General features: G+C 35.3%; 1 protein-coding gene across 6 annotated transcripts; it reads right to left on the reverse strand.

Moving 5' to 3' along the window:
- Window positions 1–3,774: 3,774 nt before the first annotated feature.
- On the reverse strand, window positions 3,775–20,834 carry LOC129263715 (APOBEC1 complementation factor-like). Of its 6 annotated transcripts, none has more exons than XM_054901620.2 (8): window positions 20,664–20,833; window positions 19,946–20,132; window positions 19,019–19,175; window positions 18,118–18,201; window positions 15,916–16,014; window positions 15,125–15,254; window positions 10,218–10,358; window positions 4,605–8,023 (listed from the first exon to the last, which is right to left on the reverse strand). In XM_054901620.2, exons 1-8 carry the CDS (start codon window positions 20,809–20,811, stop codon window positions 7,914–7,916), a joined length of 1,056 nt encoding a protein of 351 aa, XP_054757595.1. In that variant the 5' UTR covers window positions 20,812–20,833; the 3' UTR covers window positions 4,605–7,913. The 6 variants fall into 6 exon arrangements, with proteins under 6 accessions (XP_054757596.1, XP_054757595.1, XP_063957169.1 ...); XM_064101099.1 differs by lacking the exon at window positions 10,218–10,358 and adding an exon at window positions 12,729–12,766; XM_064101100.1 differs by lacking the exon at window positions 10,218–10,358 and adding an exon at window positions 12,729–12,766 and having other exon boundaries at window positions 15,118–15,254.
- Between the last annotated feature and the right edge of the window lie 1,468 nt (window positions 20,835–22,302).

A 22,302-nucleotide genomic window follows, 5' to 3' on the forward strand; every position in this document is an offset into this window, starting at 1 on the left:
AAACAAGTGGTTTGTATGGTATTTTTCTGAGTCAAGTTGCATTAATGAAATCTATTTGAATTTCTTTGTATATCAACTGGTGAATTTAGTACATTGAAATGGAATTTGGTATTAAAGTTGTCTGAGCTTAGCTGAATTTAAAAGAGAAAGAAATTGTGGTGGTTAGGCAAGATATGAAAACAAAGTTTGAGAGGAAATTAAATATCATTGTGAGATTGTAGGTAGGAAAGGAGGGAGTTGCTGGGCGAGGGAAGAAAGAAAAAAGGTGAAATGAGGGGGGGGGATGTCAAGGGAAGAAATGGAGAGAGAAAAAAAAAAGAAATAAAAGGAACAGGTAAAGAAGAACCAGGAAAAGTGAGGAAGGGAAGAGTGAAACGTGGAAAAGAAAGGAATTGATCAAAAGGTTGGAAGTAGAAACAAAAAGGAAATGAAATATTTGGGAGTATAAGGGTCCATTGGTGGAAGGGAAAGTCAACACTATGGCAGATGATTTTAAAGATAATAAAGAAAATAGGAGAGAAAAGGAGCGAGTTCTGAGGGCAGGTGAAAGAGAAGTTTGAGAATTCAGAAAAAAAAAATGTGTGTGAAATTACAGCAGCACGAAACACATTTCTTAGAAGTACACATCTTCCATTTGTCATAAATGTTATGATAAAGATGTTTTTTCTGAATGCACTGTAAATTTTTCTTTTCACAATGCTTTTTCTCCTCTCTTTCCATTCATCCTTTGATCTCTTTCCCTTTCTCTCCACTCTCACTCTTTCTTTCCCCCCATCATCTTTATTTCCCTCTCCCCCCCCTCGCTGTTTTCCCTTTCCTTCCTGTTCTCCTATAGCACATAAAGATCGAGTCCCCTTTAATCTGTTGCAAATATCAAGGGAATTTGCAGAATTTCTTTCCAGAGATCCGTTTCCAACCTTGGAGAAACATCTGAAAAAACAGACAAGAAAAAGTTTCTCTCTCTCTGAATTCCCTCCTTTTCTCCTATAACACAAAATGCTCACGCCTCCTTTCTCTCTTGAAAATATTGAGGAAATAATATTAAGGAATTTCCTCTTTTCTCCTATAACACAAAATGCTAGTCTCCTTTCTCTCTTGCAAATACATGTATGAAGGAAATTTGCACAATTTCTTTCCAGAAATCTCAAAGTTTGTATACCACAGAGTAACCCATAAGAACCTTTGGACAAGAAAAGAATGAAACAACTTGTGAAATCGATAGTTCTTTTTGAGTTGCATTTTCTTTTAATTTCAAAGATGATAGAATGACAATGAATCATGTTTAACTACAAAGCGATGAGCAATAAGATTCAACAGAAAAAAAAATGTGCTAAAATTGTTCAAAAATTCCCTTTAAACGAACAACGATTACAATATTCAAAGAATGGAATTAAAAACGTTTATGATGATGCAAAAATCTTAAATCTACGAAGAATTAACACACAATTTTCAACAGTATACATTGTTTTAAAAATTCTTACTTGGTACTTTTATCTTAAAGTAAGGCTTACGAATTATAATTTAACTTGTGTTGGTTAGATATGTTTAAAATTCAAAACAATTTGTTACACATGTATGCATTTGATGGAATAATAGTTTACTTTGGTTTAAGCTGCACAGAGTTACAAGTAATATCTGATTTTGTATGGTGTTCTCAAGAAAAACAAGATAAAAAAAAAAAACATTCAAACTTTATTCGAACTGAAAGGGGAGTCCTCTACTCACTCTCCAAAATAAAGAAATTTGTCTTTAATATAATGCATTGTCAAATACATTTCATACTGAAATGAATGGAATTTTGTATATATCTAACAACAATTTCTGCTGTTTGCAATGTGCACAAATTCTTCTCAAAAAATGGTATCAACATTTTTATAGTAATTTTGAGAGGGGAGTTTTACCAGCATTATTTGTTTATGTCAAACTGGTTGATTAAAACCCGAATGAAAACAATGGAAACTTATACTGCAACACAAAATCATGACATTTCTTGAAACTCTGTGCATATAAAAAATGCATATTACACTTGAACATATATATTCTTATGGTACATTTAAAGAGTACAATAAAATGCCTTGGATTAGCATCTGTAAAATTCTTTGGCATTGTTAGCTATTTTGATCTTACATTTATGTTCGTAATCAAAGTTTATCCTTTTCTTGCTATTTGTTTTATTCATCAAAAAGCAACTTTTCTTTCCCTTTTCCTGCATATTCTGTTTCTTTGCGGCTATCATAGCAGCTCAGTGTAAAATATTGCATTTCAAAGGAAAATAATACTTCTTGGTACATATAGAACGTATCTTTTAGTGCCGTGTGCAAAGAATGGAAAACTCATCTCGGACACAGCCAATCAGAAAGCACCTTTCAGCCTTGACAGCTTCTCATGGAATGTAAAACAAGCTTTGGGATTGGTGGGTCTAACTCTGGCAATCAGCCAATCACAGTCCACCTTTAACTCACTAGGTGGCTACACAGCTACTAGAATCTCACAAGCAATTTGACTGGCTAAGCCATAATCCTGTCCAACTACAATCAACCATTCACGGCTCTCCATTCAAAGCCTTTGAGGCTATTGTCTGTTTCAGTACAGTGAATTTGATTGGGTAACTAGCTATATGCATTGAATGCTATGAAATTTCCATTGCTTCTTATTATACCAGCTAGTAACCATATTTTAATTCTGATTTGGTTCAAATCTGGCTAAACTTGCAAAAAACGTACAAAAATAGAACCTGAGAATTCTCTCACTTTTTGTTGTCTTTTTGGCGATAAACGCAGGTGGGGTTCGTGCAGTTGTATAAAATAAACATATAAAAACAGGTTCTTAGAACCATTTGAAAAATAATAAAAAATATTTCCTTTGACAATATGACCTAGTAGGTCTTAACTGTATATTATAAGTCCCTGGCCTTTGATAGATCTCCTCAAATACGAGCCAAAATTTACATCAATTTTCAGAACATAATAAAATGAAAGAGAGAGTATTCCACATCCATTAAAAGATTGCATAATTGCATTGAAAGGCCAGGGAATTATAGAATATTGTGTGTTTAAAACTTCTCTGTATAATATACACATATATATACGCTCTTTTTCTTAGTATACAATCTTAAAAGTAAAATATACTTAACATAATACATAAGAATGTCCATACGGGGGCACTGTAGAATACACGATAATGCACAAATAAATTTGACTGAGATGAAGAAAAATGATGAAAATAACACATAAATTCTACGATGAATGGTTTGCAAAATGATTTTTTTTTCTTCCCTACGTCGATCGCATTGCTTACTAAATTGAAGGTTTAATATTCTGAACTTCTTGTCCTGCCATTTTTTAACAGCGCCACCTTTTGTCCAACTTGTAATGCATGTAGAAATCAATACTAACATTTGACTAGAGAATTAGTAGAAGTAGTGGCTATAACTTACACAAAGTTCACAGTCTTACAGTAGAAGGCACACAATATGCCTCTTTGAATGAATGGGCGACTTTGCATTGTTTTTCGGTGTAGTTTCTTGCAGTAAAACATCATTTTTGGCTCAGAGCAGAGTCCTAAATTACAAAAAAAATTAACTGATATAAGACTTGCTACCAGACCAACTTCAAACCAGTAGTATTACCTGGGAAGGTTTACTTTCAAAGGAACGCTATGAATTAGAGCTTGGGAAGTCTTGGCCTATTGAATTCACATTTGAATAAAGTATGGCATAAAAATAAAAAATTACTTTATAAAGATGGATAGTCAAAACCACACTGTTTTTTAAAAAAATAATACTCCTCTAAAAACAATTCTGGGACCATTTCTTTGTAAAACACAATGTTTCATCCCAACTGTACTTTGAACGCGTTAATAAGCAAATGGTTGAAAAGCGCCAACTCTCTTTCGAGAACAGATGTACAGGAGTTGAAAGGTCAAAATGAAATGGCAGTTCAAAGGTCAAACCAGGTGGGTGTTTAAAAAATCTGTTCGTAAGTTAAGAGCGACTTTAAAAACGACTGGTGATCCTTATGGCAAATGCTATATTTATTAGCGATGGTTTTGCACCTAAGAAAGGATCACCAGTCGCTCTTAACTTACGAACAGCTTTATGAAACGGCCCCCTGAATACATAACAAAATGTGAATACAAAAGGTCATAATGTAATGCTTAGTACTCCCTAGTTTGAAAGAGAACACATGTGTCAAGTACTGTACTACTGTTTAAAAAAAATACCACACACAGTGTACATATATTTTTGGCAAATGCAGTGAAAACTCAAATAGACACAGAAATATTACTACTGTTTGGTAGAGAAAATGCCAAATCCATGAATGTCCAATATTTTTTTGTCAAAAGAGACTGAAGTAGGTAAAATGTTGGTCTTCTTCAACAACTGTATTATGTTTATTTTTTTCCTAATTGATTTAATAAGGCAGTATAAATGAGTCTTTTTCTTATGGCACAAATAGTTAATCATTATTAAAGGCACTGCATAACATCAATAAATAGATTCTGCCATAGGCTATCACTGATGTGAAATTTCATACCAATATCTTTAACTTTAAATAAAGTTGATTTTTTTAAATTTCATCCCTAATTCTGTCCGATTACTTGTGTTGTTTTTTTTAACAGAAGGCAAGAGTAACGACAAGAAAACTTGAAAAAAAATTGAATTTTCGTCCATTATGGAGTTTCTCTCGTGGATAATTACCTATTAGTAGCTGGATCTTGAATCATTTCATTGTAGCATTGGCTGGAAATCCTCTTCTTTCCCCTCTTAAAACACACAAAATCTATGTTGTCAAAGATTTTCTCAAAATTCATGAAATATACACAAGAAACAGGTTAACAGTACAGCAATGATAGTGATAAAGTACATCAATGAATTTTCTTTAAAATCTAAGATGCTCACTTCGGTCAACAACGTGAACAACGATTAAAAAGTAGAATACAAGCAACAATTTTGCGGAATGATACAATGGTTCTTAAAAGTACATTAAAAACTACATCAAACTCTATCTACATGATATGAACATTAGAGGCAAAATTTGAAGTTAAAATATGAATATTTGACAATGCTTTTTCTTAATTGAAATCACAAGAAGTCTGTTGATGATGTCGTTTTGTTTAAAATAGTTAACACTAACTATACAGTAGGTGATTAAAATGGGAACAAATGTCCTAAAATGATCGATGCTTGCATTTTCTTATTTTGGAAAAGCAGTTTTGATTGGTTTTTCAATTGGTTTTTATTAAATAGTTAAAAATAGGGGTAATCAAATGATGTATAGATTATCATTTTAAATAACACCAAAAATAAGTTCTTTTTTATACATTTACTTTCAAAAGAAATTTCTCTTTTTTCCAAGTTACTGATCAGCATGCTTGTTTTATAATATGCAACTTATTTGAACATAATCATAATATATTTTCATGTTTTTGTTCATTTTTTTCTTGCAGTTTTTATGCTTGATGAATTTCAATGAAATAAGCAAAAGGAAAATGAATGCTTTCTCTGAATATTTCATGATCACAAATACATTAAATGACAAACGTAAATTTTGAGTATGTTTTGAGGTTCTTAATGAATAAAAGGTTAAGATCTTTATGAATAGCAATGAATGAATAAAGATCTTCTAATCTGTAATGGTTAAACAATATGTAATTATTATTTTAATAAAAAAAAGCATCCTACTCTGTCCTTTTCAACAGATTGAAGACATACAATTTAATGGACTGGGTTTCAGTAAATATGTGCTAGTCAGGGAAAAATAAAAATCCATCTGAAAACCATTAGGAATTTTTTTTTTAGATAAAAATTACATGTACATGTAGTATCTAAAAGCTAGTGCATGCATTGTGACAAAAAGTGCTTCTTAGGGGTGTGTTGTGCTTATGTGGTAAAAGTAGACTTTTGTGCTGGGCAATATAAAACTTGCTTGGTCGGAAGACAATAATGTAAAAAGCATATCGTCTTCCCTTGTGAAAAGATAATGTTCTAGGGGGAAAAAAATGCTCAAAGGGTGAACAAAACTTCCCTAAGGGGAAAAGACTGTGCTTTGGGGTAAAAAACAGTCATGCTACTGGAAAAAGACACAAGGTCACACACGTATTCACTTTTGTGGAATAAAATAAATGCTTCTATCCGGTTGTGCTTATCTTCCTACCAATTTATCTGACAGAAAAATAATGGTTTTATTGTGCTTTCATGGCTGAAAGTGATACTAAACCAAATTGGTCTATCACCTCTGTAATACATTTCTATACACTGTCTGAAAATGGGATATTTTATTTCAGGGGAAAGGGGAATCCCCTAAAATGCCCGCTCGGACAAGACAATATTGATACTGTATCACAACAGATAATCCGTCGCTTGGTATGAAAGACACAAATTCCTCTAATATTTTGAAAGACGACAAGGAAAGACGGTATATATTACATCTTGTACTTAACCCTCACACCTTTGGCACATATCAAACAAAAACAGAAAATAAATTCAACCGTCATATTGTCAGTATCAGCACAACAACAGAGTATTCTTTTGAAAGGAAGGATATTCACACATTTTTTTTTTTAAGAGTACAATGTCTGACCTCATTTGCTTTCAGAGGCAGTTGAAGTGAGTTTAAAAAGTTTTTTTGGGGGAAGAAAAGTTTTCTAGAAATTAGTAGCACCTAGACCCCCTATATACTTTGAAGTATTTCTCAATACGATGGGTGATTTAATGTCTGGTGTCAGATGTACAATTTAGATTGCCTTCACTAATGCTAACACCAAACATGAGTTCAGTGTTGGTGTTGAATGCACCATTCAGATTGCAATCACTAGCTCAAACACCTAACATGCTTTGGCAGTAGGCCTATTTGGCAGTTTAGTGTTAGTGCTTATGTGCTGGTGTTGGATGCACAATTCAGATAACCTTTGTCAACTCAAACACTTACAGGTGAGTTCAGTGTTGGTGTCTGATGCACAGTTCAAATTATATTCACTAGCTCCAACACCCACCATAATCTGGCAGTTCAGTGTTAGTGTTTGTGATGGTGTCGAATGCAGAATTCTGATTGCCTTCACTAGCTCCAACACCCATTTATTCTAAGTCTGGTGCTGTGGTGATGTCAAAATCAGCCCATAACACCAATTCAACACCAAAAGATCAGAAGTACCCCAATGCTGGATGTGTTAAAATAAAGCACCTTCTGTAGTTGTCACCCCTTGTCACAATGAGCATGTTTTAAGGTCTTTGTTTGTGATGACCATTCAAGAGCCCATTTCACATACCAAAATGAATGATCATGTGACCAATTTTTAATACTGATTGCATATCCAATGATGCACAAGCAATCGTTAAAAGTTATCATATGACCAATTGCGAATCCATACAGGTTTTACAGGCCCTGATGTGAATGAAACTTTCAATATTTTTTTTTTATGAATCTTCAAAATAGACTGATGAAACTGATGAAAATCATAACTCTATGATCTAAAACAAAAAGAAATCATGGAATAGCTAAAACTCAATTTTTTTATATATGAATCATAAACTCTATATCTATTTCAACACACAAAAAAATCCTGAAATACATTCATTTATCTATGTAAGATTTCACAACACACATAACAATGAAGGAACGTTTAATAAGAGAAATCATGAACATAAGTCCATCAGAGAAATATTGGAAAAAGAAATACGGTAGTCAGGTGCGTAGTAGTACATCCAAGGGTCCGTTTCACTAATCTTAAAATCAATTTCATCATCAATTTTAACACCAAATTAGTTATAGCTTAAAATTGATTTTACTGTTATCCAATATAAGGCCTTGGAAAATGTGGCCTTAAAATTGATTTTCTAGAAAACTGATTTTAAGATCGATGAAGGGGCGAGTATGAGGATGGCCATGATTATGCAGCTTGGTTACGTCCCTCACTCAACCTTGGTAGACCGGGTGGTAGACATCACCCCCGTAGCCTCCCTGTTGGTGGTAGCCTGATCCTGATTGGTAGGGGTGAGGGGATGTGGCTGTGTGGGCATCACCACCTGGAGGAAGAAAATAGGGGTGTGTAAGTCGATAGAGCCGGAGGGAAGCATTGAGGGTTAAAAAGGTGAAATGCTCTACATGTATGAGTTGATATATCTCACAAATTCACTCAATGCAAACAATTGATCAAACCATTTTCATAATTCATGACTGTTTTTAATTCTAATATAGTAGACAATACAGTCAAATTGTTTTTCAAAATACATGGCTTTTTAATTTGCTTTACTACTGGAGTTAAAACGCTAATGGCTATTAAATTTTTGTCTGTATATGTATGAAAGTAACATATAAAATATTCAGAATATAGACATTTTCACTTTAACCCGATTTCAAGTTTGGTTTATCAGATTAAATGAGCAGATATAGTAAATAGCTAATGGCGTGCGCCCCCCCTCTCCCCAACATGATGAATTGAGAGGGGGGCGCCAGACTTTGTGATTGTTAAGAAGCATTTTCGACAATGCATGATATATCATAAAATAAATAAAACTCATTAATACTAGAACATATCTGCTTTGTTAAATCTACCTTAACAGGTGGATTAGTTTTAAATTACAAGAAACCTAGATTTTGGAAAACAAAATGTATTTTTGAAAGGTTTATCTGATCATTACAACTACTTATCACTTTCATGCAATGGTTCTATCAAAGTTCTTATTTACCCCATTTTAAGATTGATTTATTAAAAGGCCCACTAAGAAAAAGAGGATATCGCAATCAATGGTGATGGGGCAGAGGAGGAGAATGAAGAGAGGGGAAAGACTCAAACTGCACATCATGTGGGTGTTTCATAAAAGCTGTTTGTATAAAGTTAAGAGCGACTTTAAGAACGACAGGTTAAGAGCGACTTTAAGAACGACTGGTAAACCTTTCTTACGCTCTTAATAATCACCAATAAACATTGAATGGTCAATATCATAATCATAAAGGATCACCACTCGATCCGTAAATTCGCTCTTAAATCAGGATCAGCTATATGAAACGGCCCCCAGGGGCTAATGTAGGGATGATTTTGCCCCTGAAATTCCCCATTTGCTGCAATATTAAAGTTCATCCCATATTGAAGAATTAGGCTATAGGTTGTGTAAGTAGTCCCCCAACATAAATAAAAAATAATCTTTTGCCTGATGTACACCAACAGATAGCTTCTAGACTACAAGTATGGGGGCGTGGAGGAAGGGGGGGGCAGAGGATGAAAGAGAAGAAGCTCAGAGACCAATTAAGAAGAAGACAATTATAAAGATCAAGAAAAAGAAGATAAAGAAGCAATCTTAGATGATGAAGGAGTAAAAATGATTTCTTTTTAATAGAAAATCTCCCTTTAAAGTAAAATACATCCAAACACCAATCTCATCTGCATAGAACTGTCTGTTAGTGACCACTAGTTTGAAACGTGCATTACAGGAACCTGTTCATAAAGACCACCAGGGGCCCGTTGCAGAAAGAGTGGCGTTTAAACGCAAGCCAAAATATCAATCGCAAGTCCCAAATGCGCGCTGTTGATTGGTTGAAAATCAAGTTGCGCATGATTTTTAGAGTTGCGATTGATTGCCACTCTTTCTGCAACGGGCCCCTGCTCATAAAGACTGCTCTTTCTTTGCCTCTCTTGGGTAGTCTCTATAGACAGGTTTCACTGTATATGGGATGGAAAAAAAATCTACTAATAGCATTACCTACATGAGCTAGAATGAAAATGGAACAAATTTTGATTAAAACCATTATATTAAAAGTTTGCATTTCTAACTATTATCAAAGTAAACTCATGACATGTGTGTTAGAAGTAGCATGCCGCTGATCGAAGGGCACATCGTACCCCTACAATGAAATGGTGCATTCCAGAATATTAGGAGAGAAGATAGTAATGGAATCTTCTATTTGTCAGAATAGGGGTTGAAAGTGAACTCTCGTCTGCATCACAGGAAAGAGAGATTTACTAAAGAGCAAATTCCACCCCTACAATGAAATAGAGCATTCCATATTATCATGAGAGAAGATAGCAAGGGAATACCCCACTTGCTTTAAATAGGGGAGAAAGGTGAATTAAAGTTTAAGGAAATAGGGGTGGAGAAAAATGAAGAATATTTGAAAGCAGATCACACCCCTAAAATGAAAATGTAGCATTCCAGAATATATTGAAAGAAGTGAGCAATGGAACGTCCCATTCGCAAATAGGGGAGAAAAGTGGATTCCTACCTGCACTAACTACAACAGGGCTAGATGGATAAGAGCTATGATGTGAGCCAATTTGATGAGGATGATGGATGGAGGCGGGGTATGGAGAAGGTGAAGGGGAGGGGCTTCCCTGTACTGGACTCTCTGATTGGCTCTCCTCACCTAGATATGCAAATGAGGAAGCAAAGCAATGGAAAGGAAGGCTAATATATGCTCTAAAATGTTTGAAAGCATGATTAATCAAATGCAAGATTTTTTTTTTAGATTCAGACAAATTGTTAATCAGGAATGGGATAGAAAAGTTATACAGAAAAAAAAGTTGGTAGAATAAGATAATGTGTATTGTAACAATAAAGAAAAATTAAATGAAATCAAGCAAAATGTAAATGATTAAAATGATCGAAGATGAGAGAATGTGTGGAAAAAATGATTAAAGAAAAAGTGTAAAAAGGAATGATAAATTGTCAATAACCCTTTCTAATCTTGCTTTCCTAGTCCATGAAACTTACATTAACTACATTTTGAAATAAACAAAATCTTTACTAGATATACCAAGAAGTGATTTTAAAATGATATAATGGGCTAAACAAGAAAATGATAATAAGTGGAATAAGAAAAGAATGATTAAAGGTTTGCTCGCAGATGCAATATTAATAAATGCTACATATATACATGTATATGTCTAACAGCACTCTTGTTACACGTAATACATGGATGAGAGCGAGTAGACTTGCATTCATGAAAATTAAAAACAATAGAAGAGGTACATGTACATGATGAAATTGAATGCCATGAAATGAAAAGAAAGGCTTTCTGCAAGCTTGTTGATATTAGACATATAAAACATGTAAAATGAAAATAAGTCTGATAAACAATCCCCTACATGTACTAGTTCTTTTCCAGGGGAAAAATTACATGGGGGCTATGGGTGATTTTGCCCCTATAATACTCAAAAGAGCCCTATGAAATAAGAGAGCGCCCTGGAAAATCAATATTCACTGCAAAAGATTGTCTAATGTTGCAGATTTTGGCAGTAGTTTGTGAAATGAAGCCCCAGAAAATGATATTTAAAAAAAATTGTTCTGCCCGTTGTTTACCAATAAATTTCTCTGCTTAAACCAGTCTTATGCCCCCGTTGACTGGCCTCAATGCACTTCCCGATAGGCCTTGGAGATTTGTTGAATGTTGTGCCCTTCTTAATTTCCCTTCTTGTGCTATAATATTGAAATTTGCCAAATGAAGAAGTGGCCTAGCTTTCCCAGGTATGAAGTCAAGGCCGGCCTCAAGGCCACATTTTGCCGGCCTTGGCCTCTGGCCGAGTAACAAAGTCTATGGGATGTTTTCCCCAGCAGCTTCATGACTTGGAAATATCAGCCTGACTACAAACATGGCCTTGCGCTAAAAAGCTAAAAATTTAAGGCAAAACATATGTTTACATTTTCCATGAGAAAATATTGTTTAAATACACTGCATACTCAGTGAAAGTGTGCTTTTGATAACTGCTTTAATAATAAATTGTGGACACTGAAGGGCCAAGGAGCTACTCAGTCCCACTCTTTGGTAAACTGATATCAAACCACATGGCAAGATGTTTATCTAAGAATGAATATGTCGCAATGATCTTTCTTTCGTTTTTTTTCTTTTATGAATTAAAATGAATGGCAAGCATGTTATGGTGGTAATTTCATCATGAACTAAATTTGAGTTTATTAGATACCTTGTCTGTTTGGGCTATTCTAGCATTACAGATGCAACATTCAGTTTCAAAGCATAAAATTGTAAACTTTAACATATTCAAACAGTTCTTTCCGAGCAAACCGTTAAAATTCCATTTTAAACAGTTCTTGTTGAGTTTGCCAGACATAGTTAACATTTAGTTACATACACAATCAATTTTACAAAATTTATTTAAAAGATTGAACAGGGCTTAAAGGCCATCTGGGACCATCATTGCTGCATGTCCTTTTGACTGTTCTAAATGTCTCTTTCAACGGCCTTGGATATATGTGTACCCTTTTATATTCCCTTCTTTGCTGTTAAAAATGTGCCCTTTTTGAAAGTGACCTTGCCTTAAAATATACAAATTTATTAGGTCTGATTGTAGAGAAAGTTTGCTTCATGTGCGTATTAAGGACCATGGCATTTGTTAAAGTGTAATGCTTTGAAACTGTTTGAATATCAGTTACAATGGAACTAGCAGTATGCATTAATAAAAGTGGCATATTTGTCACTCATCTGTACAGGAAAAGGGGGTGGGGCACTGAGAGTAATTGGGGAATATTTTGATGAATGACAAAAACAGGGGCCCGTCTTACAAAGAGTTGCGATTGATCCAATCAATTGCAACTATGGAAAGCCAGCAATGTCAACATCTATTTGTTCAAAGTATTTTCAGTATGCTTCTCTTCTGTTTTCAAAGGACATTGAGCAAATTTCCAAAAGAAAAAAAATATGACACTGATGGATTTCTATATATACTTGAGATTGATCGGATCAATCATAGCTCTTTGTAAGATAGGGTCTAGGTCTTACATTGCAATCTATGCATGGCCCTCTCTATTACAGCTCACCTAGTTGTATGCGTGTATTGTGAGATAACAAAAATAATGCAATTGGTACCTTTGTACAGAGAGCAGTAAATTGCCACTTGGTCTACACTTGGTCTAAGTTAAGAGCGACTTTAAGAACGACTGGTGAACCTTTTTTTACGTGCTAAATCATCAGCAATGAACAGGGGCCCGTAACACAAAGGTTAGCGACTGATCATAGAACATTTTCTACGATCGATTCCATTGACTACAATATGTACAATCAATCGTGAAAATCAAGCGTACGATCAATCGCTAACCTTTGTGTTACGGGACCCTGGTGTACGTACCATTTACTACAAGAAAGGATCACCAGTCATTCTTAAAGTTGCTCCTAACTTTATATGAACAGCTTTATGAAACACCCAACTGGTTCATCTATAAACAGTTCGTTTACTGTTTGGTCAAATTGCAGATTGCTCCAAATTGTAGTTTGTACAGCACTTAAGTCCAATAGGCTATCCCAATTTCGTCTATAATGTCCCCCTGGTTCAACACCACTTGCCTATATGAAATACATTGACTGTTTAGAAACCAAATATTCAGATGACAAAGTGCAGACAGGTAATTAGAAGAAGTAGAAATTAGACCACTTGGAATAAATGACTGAGAGCCCAACAGACTACTAGACGATTGATTGGACTGAGGTAGAACAAGTGAGTTTAGCCATAATGGTGTTAATAGATGATCTGAGAATTAGACCATCTGCAAGTAGACCAAGTGAAGGCAAACCAAAGGAGCATTTACTTTCAAATTGATGCCTCTTGCCATGACAACACACATTTTCATTTCTTGCCACTCAATATTATGAACTACTTCAATGACTTGGCTTACATATGTTTGCTTGCATAATGAGTACAACATTACCCCACCCCCCCCCCCCCCCCTTTCCATAGAAATCAGTTATAAAACTTAATCATCCAAAAAATACTTTGAGATCATTTTAAAATATTTTATTTATTAATCTGATTATATCCAATTATTTATTTTTATTATTTTCATATATACTTTTCATTGCATTCTTTTATTCTAATTTATTTTTTTCCATTTTTGTGTCGGACATTTTCCTATATATACAGTTGTTATTGCTAGTTCATAACAAGATGATTAATCCCCATAAAAAAAGGAAAAACAAAACAGACAAATTAATATATAAATAAAATAAAAAATACACGCATGAACATAAAACAAAAATAGAAACTAAATAAATGAATAAAAATAATTTTTAAAATTTATATACCACACTGAGAATCTGCAAAGCATGTTACACATTCATTTTCTTCTCATATATTATAGTTCATGATATCTATTAACTAGTCATCCACAAACTAATGATGAACCTCGCTCATTTTAGTCTTTTTCGTCTTACATTTTTTTTGGTCAAGTTACACAACCTCGAATGACATCGCATGAATTATGAACACGCATGCACACTCCACAAGAGAAACTTCTAGTAAAACTTATGCCACAATCAGGCGCGGATCCAGAGAAGGACTTTATTTCATTTCAGACTTTTTCCTGTCTTCGATTTCTTTCTTTAGTTTATTTCCAGAGTTGGACTACATCCGGGGTGTGAATCGTCCCAAAAATTTGACAAGCAAAAAAAAAAAATGAAAAAAGTTCATCATTCATGTTACTGGGTGCATAATGAAGCAATGAAGGTATTCTATGTGGAGCATCATTATATTTTTAAATATTAAGAGAGTGCCTGCACCTTCCGCCAGCCCCCTGGATCCGCGCATAGCTGATTGAATTTTGGTTTTCTTGAAAGCATTCTTCCATCCACTGAGAACCAAGAAGAACAGTTACCCTATGTGTGGTACGTTGGGTTCACACGCAACTTCGCGTAATAACCAAAAGTACTTCCATCTCGCTTTCAACACCTGAAGTCATGCCTTCAGTCAACCCTAACTGTAGAAAGCCAACAATGCCCATATCTAAAATGCATTTTAGTTCAAAATGTTTTCTAGATATGATGTATATTCATAAATTCATAGCTTTCTTGAGAATTTGGTGTGTTTGTGTGTGTTAACTTTGCAAATGTCCTGCAGAAAAAATTATGACACCGACGGATTTCCATAGAGTTACAATAGATTGGATCAATCGCAACACTTTGTAAGACGGGGCCCTGATCTGTTTCTTGATTTGCTTTCATAAATTTGCTATTGATTGCAAATATTTTTCTACAACACCTCCCAAGATTGGCTCCAGTACCACCTGTGTAAAGTCTATTGAACTTAGAGAATTCTGAAAGTGACAGATTTCACAGGGCAAGTGCATTTCTGGCTCTCAGCGGATGACTTTAAGAACCAGATGGAGCGACATACATGTACCTCTTACCATCGACAGGAACCCCCAGGGAAGCCAACAGGCACTCCGCAGCAAAGTTCTTGGCCTGGTCCGGGGTCTGGCAAAGTTTCTGGGGTGTGAGACCATCGGGATAGTTGGCCATTAGACCAGGAACTGTCACCTGAAGAAAGAAAGGAAATAGAGAGTTCCATTGAAATGCTGGCATAGTAGAATGGGGGCTATGGACAAGTAATGGATAGACTAGACCAGTTCTTGGCCTGGTCTTGGGACTGGCGAAGCTTCTTTGGTGTGAGTCCATCAGGACAGGTGGCCATTAGACCTAGAATCGTTACCTTGAAGAGAGAAAGAAAGACACAGAGAGTAGAAAAATAATGCTGAAAGGACGCAAACATTCTTTGGAAATGTTGGCACTGGTGATGGGGGTAACAGCCAAGTGAGTCTACCGGTAGACCAGTTCTTAGCCTGATCAGTGGTCTGGCAAAACTTCAAGGGTGTTATAGTAGGTCATTATACCTCCGACTGTTATCTGGACAATAAAGAAAACGTGCAGATACATGTAATTTCTGTTGAAATTTTGTTATTAGTCATAGAATGACCAAGTTCTTGGATTGCCAGGTCCGAGGTTTCACAAAAACAACTATTTGCAATAGTGATCTCATCGTGTAGATGAAGAGATGGATGTCACTAGTGGGTCAATGGGAAAGGAAGGCTATAAAAAGTGAATATAACAATATAATACATTCCATGTGACACAAATTGACCAATCACAAGGCTTGTTCTACAATTATCATGCATTTAGTAAAATGCAATAGTGATCTTACCTTATAGATGAAGAGCTGGACGTCACTGTTTGTACGATGCGAGAGGAGGGTGAAGTTTGGTGGTCCCCACTGATTCTTATTGCACAACTCCTCCAAGACCTACAGTAAAAGCACCAATCAGAAGGTTGATATACACATGTGGGATGTTATCAGAAACTAGCAAGCCATGCACTTTTCACTGAAAAGTTGCAACTCATCGCCTTCCCGCGCACTGCGCGTTGCCTCCCGCACAAAGGCCATTAGTGCGCACTGCACATTGCCTTCCCGCAGAAAGGCCATTAGCGTGCAGTGAACAGTGCGCGCTAACGGCCTTTGTGCAGGAAGGCTGCAAACTGATTAATTAGTTTGCTTCTTGCATCGACAAGTATGAATTGACTTGCTTTTTACACAATCCAGGGCTAGAAATAAGAATTAAAAGGGACACAACCTTTTTTTTAAGGGCACTTAACAAGGGAAGGTGGTGCTCACTTTCTGGGGGCATCATAAGTGAAATGGGATGCATGCAATGGATTACTGCAGGGAACCATGCAAGGCCCACAGATATGAATGTCTTATGAGCTACATGTAGTAATCTACTTAAGATATGAAAACACTCGCTTTATACACACAGGAACATACATCAATGAATGATGGTAAATAGTGAAAATGTGCATGTACACAGTAGCATGACAAATTATTGGTAATCAGGACAAAAATGAAAAGGAAAGGAAAAGAAAGGAGGGTTTGATGGTTATAAATAAAGATATATGTTTGGATGACATACATATGACTTTGCCCATCCCCTTAATTGCAGGGAACTCTCATAAACATTCTGTGCTTTTAAAGTGGGTTCCCTTTTATCATTTATGTATTTCACTTTTTGCTTTACATTGTAAATTTGTCAGCATTGTCAAGTCGTTATTCATTTTTATCATCTCATTTGAAAGCAAATCTACATCATTTAAAATTGATTCTAGCTGTAATAAATAAGCCACAGCTCAATGAAGAATCAATAAAATGATAACACATGCAAAATCCCCTCTACATATCCATGTATCGACAATCTATACAGTTGAGGTACTAGAAAAAAGAGCAAGTACAAAAAAGGAAGGAATGAGGAAATATGATAATACGAAATGAAAAACTCAAAGCGATAAAAAAATATTGTATTTGTACATTTATTTCATAAAATAGGGTTAACATGCATGTAGCAGAAATGTTAGTAAATATTCTGGTTTCATATATAATCTGTGATTTGTGGACATGTCGTGGTCTAGTGGTTCTCCTGCCTTTCAAACAGAGGGTCGTGGGTTTGAATCCTAGCCATGGCGTGTTTTCCTGGCTTCAGCAAGAAATTTATCCACACTGTGCTGCACTCGACCCAGGTGAGGTGAATGGGTGCCCAGCAGGATAAATTCCTTGAATGCTTCAACGCCTACATGTACATGCCAGCACAGCTAAAGCCGGGGTAATGATAGTAACGCTTTGTATACTCAGGCAAATAGCACTTTATAAATCCAGCTATTATTATTATTCAATGGGTGAATGTAAACCATGGACGATCCAATAAACTAGAGGGCTGCTGTGAAACTGGCCTATATTTTGGCAGAGGATGCAGCTTTTGTCTTTGCCTTTATGAGTCTGATACTCTTATGCAAAACATCAGCCATAGTCTAATGAGAAAGACTAGATGCACAATGGCTATGTAACAAAAAACCTGGAGAGAATCCTAGTCGAGACACAAACGATGAGAACGCGAGACCTACTTTACATCTATATCAGCCGTATTGCTGACGTTTCACGTAACAACATCAGTCTCCTACAGGCAAAGACAAAATGTCCAGATTACATGCTACTGTTGAATATGAGAAGTAGAGGTGTTGTGGCTCAGTCTCCTGACTCTGAACCACAGGGTCGGGGGTTCAATTCCCATCACAGCACTTGTGTCCTTTGGCAAGGCGTTTATGTACATTTGCCACTCTCCACCCATGTGTAGTAGATGGGTACCTGGTAGGAAGGTACCCCTTGAATGTCTGATCAGGGTAGCCATGCTAAAGCAGTGGTAATAGTATACAGCGTTGTTTGTATTAAAGCGCTATATAATTGTTGCATATTATTATTATATGAAATAATGTTATGTTAATATGAAAGTTAAGAAGTATGGATGGGTACTGGCAACCAATGTCATTCACACATAGAAAGTCTGCTTAAATGTTAGTATACCTGAATGTTATTTTTCTCTGGTTTAAGAGTTACGGGGTTCGTTGGGGTCAATTCCATTCCGGGAAGGAGGTCGAACAGGCGTGGCTGGAGTCGAAGGGACAGTTAGAGGAACAAAAGTACAGGAATAAACAAAGGAAAATACCAGAACATGTTAGTCCAAATTGTAGTATTATAGTCATAAATACGTATAAATATATTATGAAATTGATTAGACAATATTAAGAGAGAAATAAATACAAAACACAACTGCCTGTAGGCAGGATACCCATATCAAGTTATTACAATGTTTCATGAAATTGCTATGAATTGAGGTGGCAAGAGTTTTATGATGAAGTCTTGGAATTTGATAAGCTCATAGAAATTTGTAATCAACTTGTTGATAACAAGTACTTTTTCCTTGACAGAGCCTATAACCACGTGCAAAAACTGATCCTCATACATCTTGCATTTTGTACATATGAAATATTAAAGGAAAGAAGTTAATTTTTGTTTTTTCTTTTTGATAAAATTGTTTTAAAAGCCTTCTGCTTTAGTTCAATTGAATAAGGTAGTCAATGAATAATATTAACCATGCTTCAAAAACATATGGTTAATAAACAACATGATAAAAAAAAACAAAAAACATTAATATTCAAAAGTAAAACTTCTCATGTTAGTGATTCAAAAAACAAATTCAACTGGGTTTATATCTTTACGAAATTATGATTTTGAAACAAATTTGATTAAATAAATCACTTTGTCCTAAAAAAATAGCGAGTGATCAGGGGCTAATTTCTACAACTGACTGCATTGATTACTGTGTACATGTATGATCATTTATAAAAATCAGCCCATAAACAATCACTATTTTAATAAAGCTTTATGTTTACCAGCCCAAGGACAGAACCTACAGCAGACATACCTCTTGTGGCTTCCTGTCATATCGGTTGTAGCCCCGTCCCATGCCATAGCTTCTCGTTCCACCGGCACCTCGCATACCGCCCCCACGGCCTCTTGGGGCACCTCGGATCGGTGAGCGTTGCATCATACCGCCGCCACCCCTTCCAGCCATACCCATCCTATGAAAAGAAAATGTCAAATCCAGGGGTTCTAGAAAATCATATGGACTTTAATACTTTGCCTCATTCTTTCTTACCAAATGACAATATGGAAAGAAAAACCTTGATGTCTGGATTCTTTAGCAATTGTTAAACACAAGACCTGGGGCCCGTTTCATAAAACTTGTTATGATATTAAATTTGCAATAACAGTTTAAAGCTCCTGAAATCCTTAAGATTTGATTGGCTGATGGCAATTTTTTAAAAAGAAATTGGGCGTTTGTTGTTATTTCAAGTCTTCATGAAATGGGACCCTGGCCTTTTTGAATTAGGACACAAAGATTATTTCAAAAGTGGAAGTCAACAACAAGCAACTCTTGTTCTACAATCCTTTTTTCTTCATCTTTTGATATTGTATTTTTTTTCAGGAAGGGAAAGGAATACCTTATTAAGGATTCTCATTCAAAGTAATTTGTGTTTCATTACTCTTTCATGAGGTACATGTGGATTGTCTGAGGGATTTTAGCTTTTTCTGCAATTAACCTCGGACAGAGCTCAGTTTAAGAAAATCTGACCATTGATAACACAGGCAAAAATTCGGAACAAAACCATTTCTTACCAATCCTATGGTACCATTTCAATAACTTATAACAATGTCTTACATTAAAACTGTGACTGATTTGAAGTTTTTGTGAAACAGGTCCCTGAAGCAATGAGTGCTATATTGTCAATCGTCAATACAACAGGGCTAGTTTCACAAAAACTTCAAATCTTTTTTACTTATAACTTACATAGGTGGCATTCCGGTAGGGTTGCTGTAACCTGGGTAGTAGGAGGGGCTTGTCTGTTGTTGGTCGTAACCATAGAGACCCTGCTGGACGTAGCCCCGCCCTGAACCTCGGGTGTAGCGTACATAATTGCCTTTGTCAACAGGCTTGGCGAGAACAACCTCGATCTTAGCACCATCTAGAAGGGCATCTGTAAATAAATATGGATATTGATTAAAATTCAAAATATTTCGTAAAGCAGATTTTGCAAAGACTGAGTGAATTTCAATAGCCTTTTTTCATGGAAAAATATTCGGGTATGCAATGTGGAGAAATAAATGTGGGCTTATGAATAAATTAACATGGCATCGGTAATATCAACCACACAACTTAGCTAACAATATTGTTACTTCTCACTCTTCGAAAGGATTCAACCAAGTTAATTATCTCGCATATTTTTCCCAATTAATTTCAATTATCTGATTGAAACAGATACTACTATTGTTCAAAATTTGAAGAATACTGTCAAAGTAAACTACAAACAAATCTGGTCATGGAATTATAAAACCCGAGATTCCAACAGTGGTTTGAATAAGGCTCTAGAGACTTTCACAAAGCCCCTTGTCAGTGATTCTTAATGACAAATAACCTCACAGCCAATCACATGCAAGTACTTCAGTAGCTTACAACATATATCACACACACTGACACAAGTACTTTCATGAAATCCCCCGTTACTTACCGTCCATAGCATTCATTGCATTGAGGGCATCTTCCCTGGAGAAGAAATGGATGAAGGCAAAATCTCTGAGTTTCTTCACTCTCTCCACGCTTCCTTCCTTGAACTTGTTGAACTCTTTGGCGATGGTTTCTTCTGTTGTGTGCAGCATAAGGTTCCTCACGTATAAGATTTTGACCTGCATAGGGATAAGCAAAAAATAAGCATATACAGCATAAGGTTTTTCATGTATAAGATTTTGACCTGCATATTATGTATGAAGCAAAAGGTAAATGTATATAGCATAATATTTTTCATGTATAAGATTTTGACCTGCATAGGGATAATCAAAAATAAACATATACAGCATAAGGTTTTTCATGTAATAAGATTTTGACTTGCATAGGTACAAGGAAAAAGTAAACATATACAGCATAAGGTTTTTCATATATAAGATTTTGACCTGCATATATGTAAAAGCAAAAGATAAATGCATACAGCATAAGGTTTTTCATGTATAAGATTTTGACCTGCAAAGGTACGAGAAAAAAAAAACAAATAAAGATAAACATTGGACAGGATAGGATAAAAACATTGAAGGGACAGATTTAAATCTGATCAATTTTTTTTTATCCACGGCCGTCCTAGAACTTATTGAACTCTTTGGCATTAATGGTTTCTTCTGTTGTGTGCAGCATGAGACATGGCAGGTATGGTAAACCCCAATCACGTTTTGTCCATGGCCATCATTAGAAAATCAACTATGGAAATGGTTTTAATGATTTGTTGTGTAATGAAGAAAATATTTCCCAGGTGTAAGAATTAATATGTACAGGTATAAGAAAAACATAAACAAATTATGAACTTTTGACAGGATTGGATATTAAAATAAATTCAATTCCTGTTCATATTTGTTCTCCATTCATTGCCACCTTAAACTTTCTGACGTTTCTGTGCAGCAAAGAATGTGCATGATTTTTATCTTCATACCTGTACATGCAGGTACATGTACAGTAAATAAAGACAGGGAAAAAATACATCAACCTGTATGCAAAAATAATACTATGTATAAAGAGGGAATGTAGGTACATGTACGGTAAATAAAGACAGGGAAAAATATATCAACCTGTATGCAATACTATGTATAAAGTAGGAAAAGGTAAAATGTGAAAATTCCTATCAAGTGGGAATTCAAATGATAAATATTTTCCAATGTTTATATAATCAACTCCTCACTCTTATTGGCAGGGTTCCTTTAATAGGACAAAAATTATAAAACAATTATAAGGTAAATTCTAGGGTTGGGGATACAAGTATACAAGTCTCTTGCAATATTGTATTAGATAGACAGCATGAATTGAAATGAATCATTTTAAAAGTCACTTTGGGGAGAAATCTTGAGTAAAATATGGGGAGACAAAAAGAGGCGTGTACCCCGCTAATTCTCCAACACTTCATACATGTACGAGGGCAATTCATTTACTATGTACAATGTTGTACAAGTACAAGTAGTTAAGCATACAATGAGTTTCAGAGTTCAAATACGTTGATTCATATCTCTCGTATTACAGAATAAGACAAACCAAACATATACCTTGGTTTGCGCAAGATACAACACTCTGATAAATATAGGTCAAAGAGCAAAACTAGCCTTGCATCAAGC

The sequence above is a fragment of the Lytechinus pictus genome, chromosome 6, assembly GCF_037042905.1.
Source record: "Lytechinus pictus isolate F3 Inbred chromosome 6, Lp3.0, whole genome shotgun sequence".
Classification (NCBI taxonomy): domain Eukaryota; kingdom Metazoa; phylum Echinodermata; class Echinoidea; order Temnopleuroida; family Toxopneustidae; genus Lytechinus; species Lytechinus pictus.

Excerpts from the sequence above, each read along its gene's own strand:
- LOC129263715 (XM_054901620.2), bottom strand. The coding sequence starts at position 20,811 with ATGCTGCACACAACAGAAGAAACCATCGCCAAAGAGTTCAACAAGTTC. Across the intron at positions 10,359-15,124 it reads CCTGGGGGTTCCTGTCGATG|GTGAGGAGAGCCAATCAGAG; the intron begins GTAAGAGGTACA and ends TTGCATATCTAG. Across the intron at positions 8,024-10,217 it reads CCCTGTTGTAGTTAGTGCAG|GTGGTGATGCCCACACAGCC; the intron begins GTAGGAATCCAC and ends TTCTTCCTCCAG.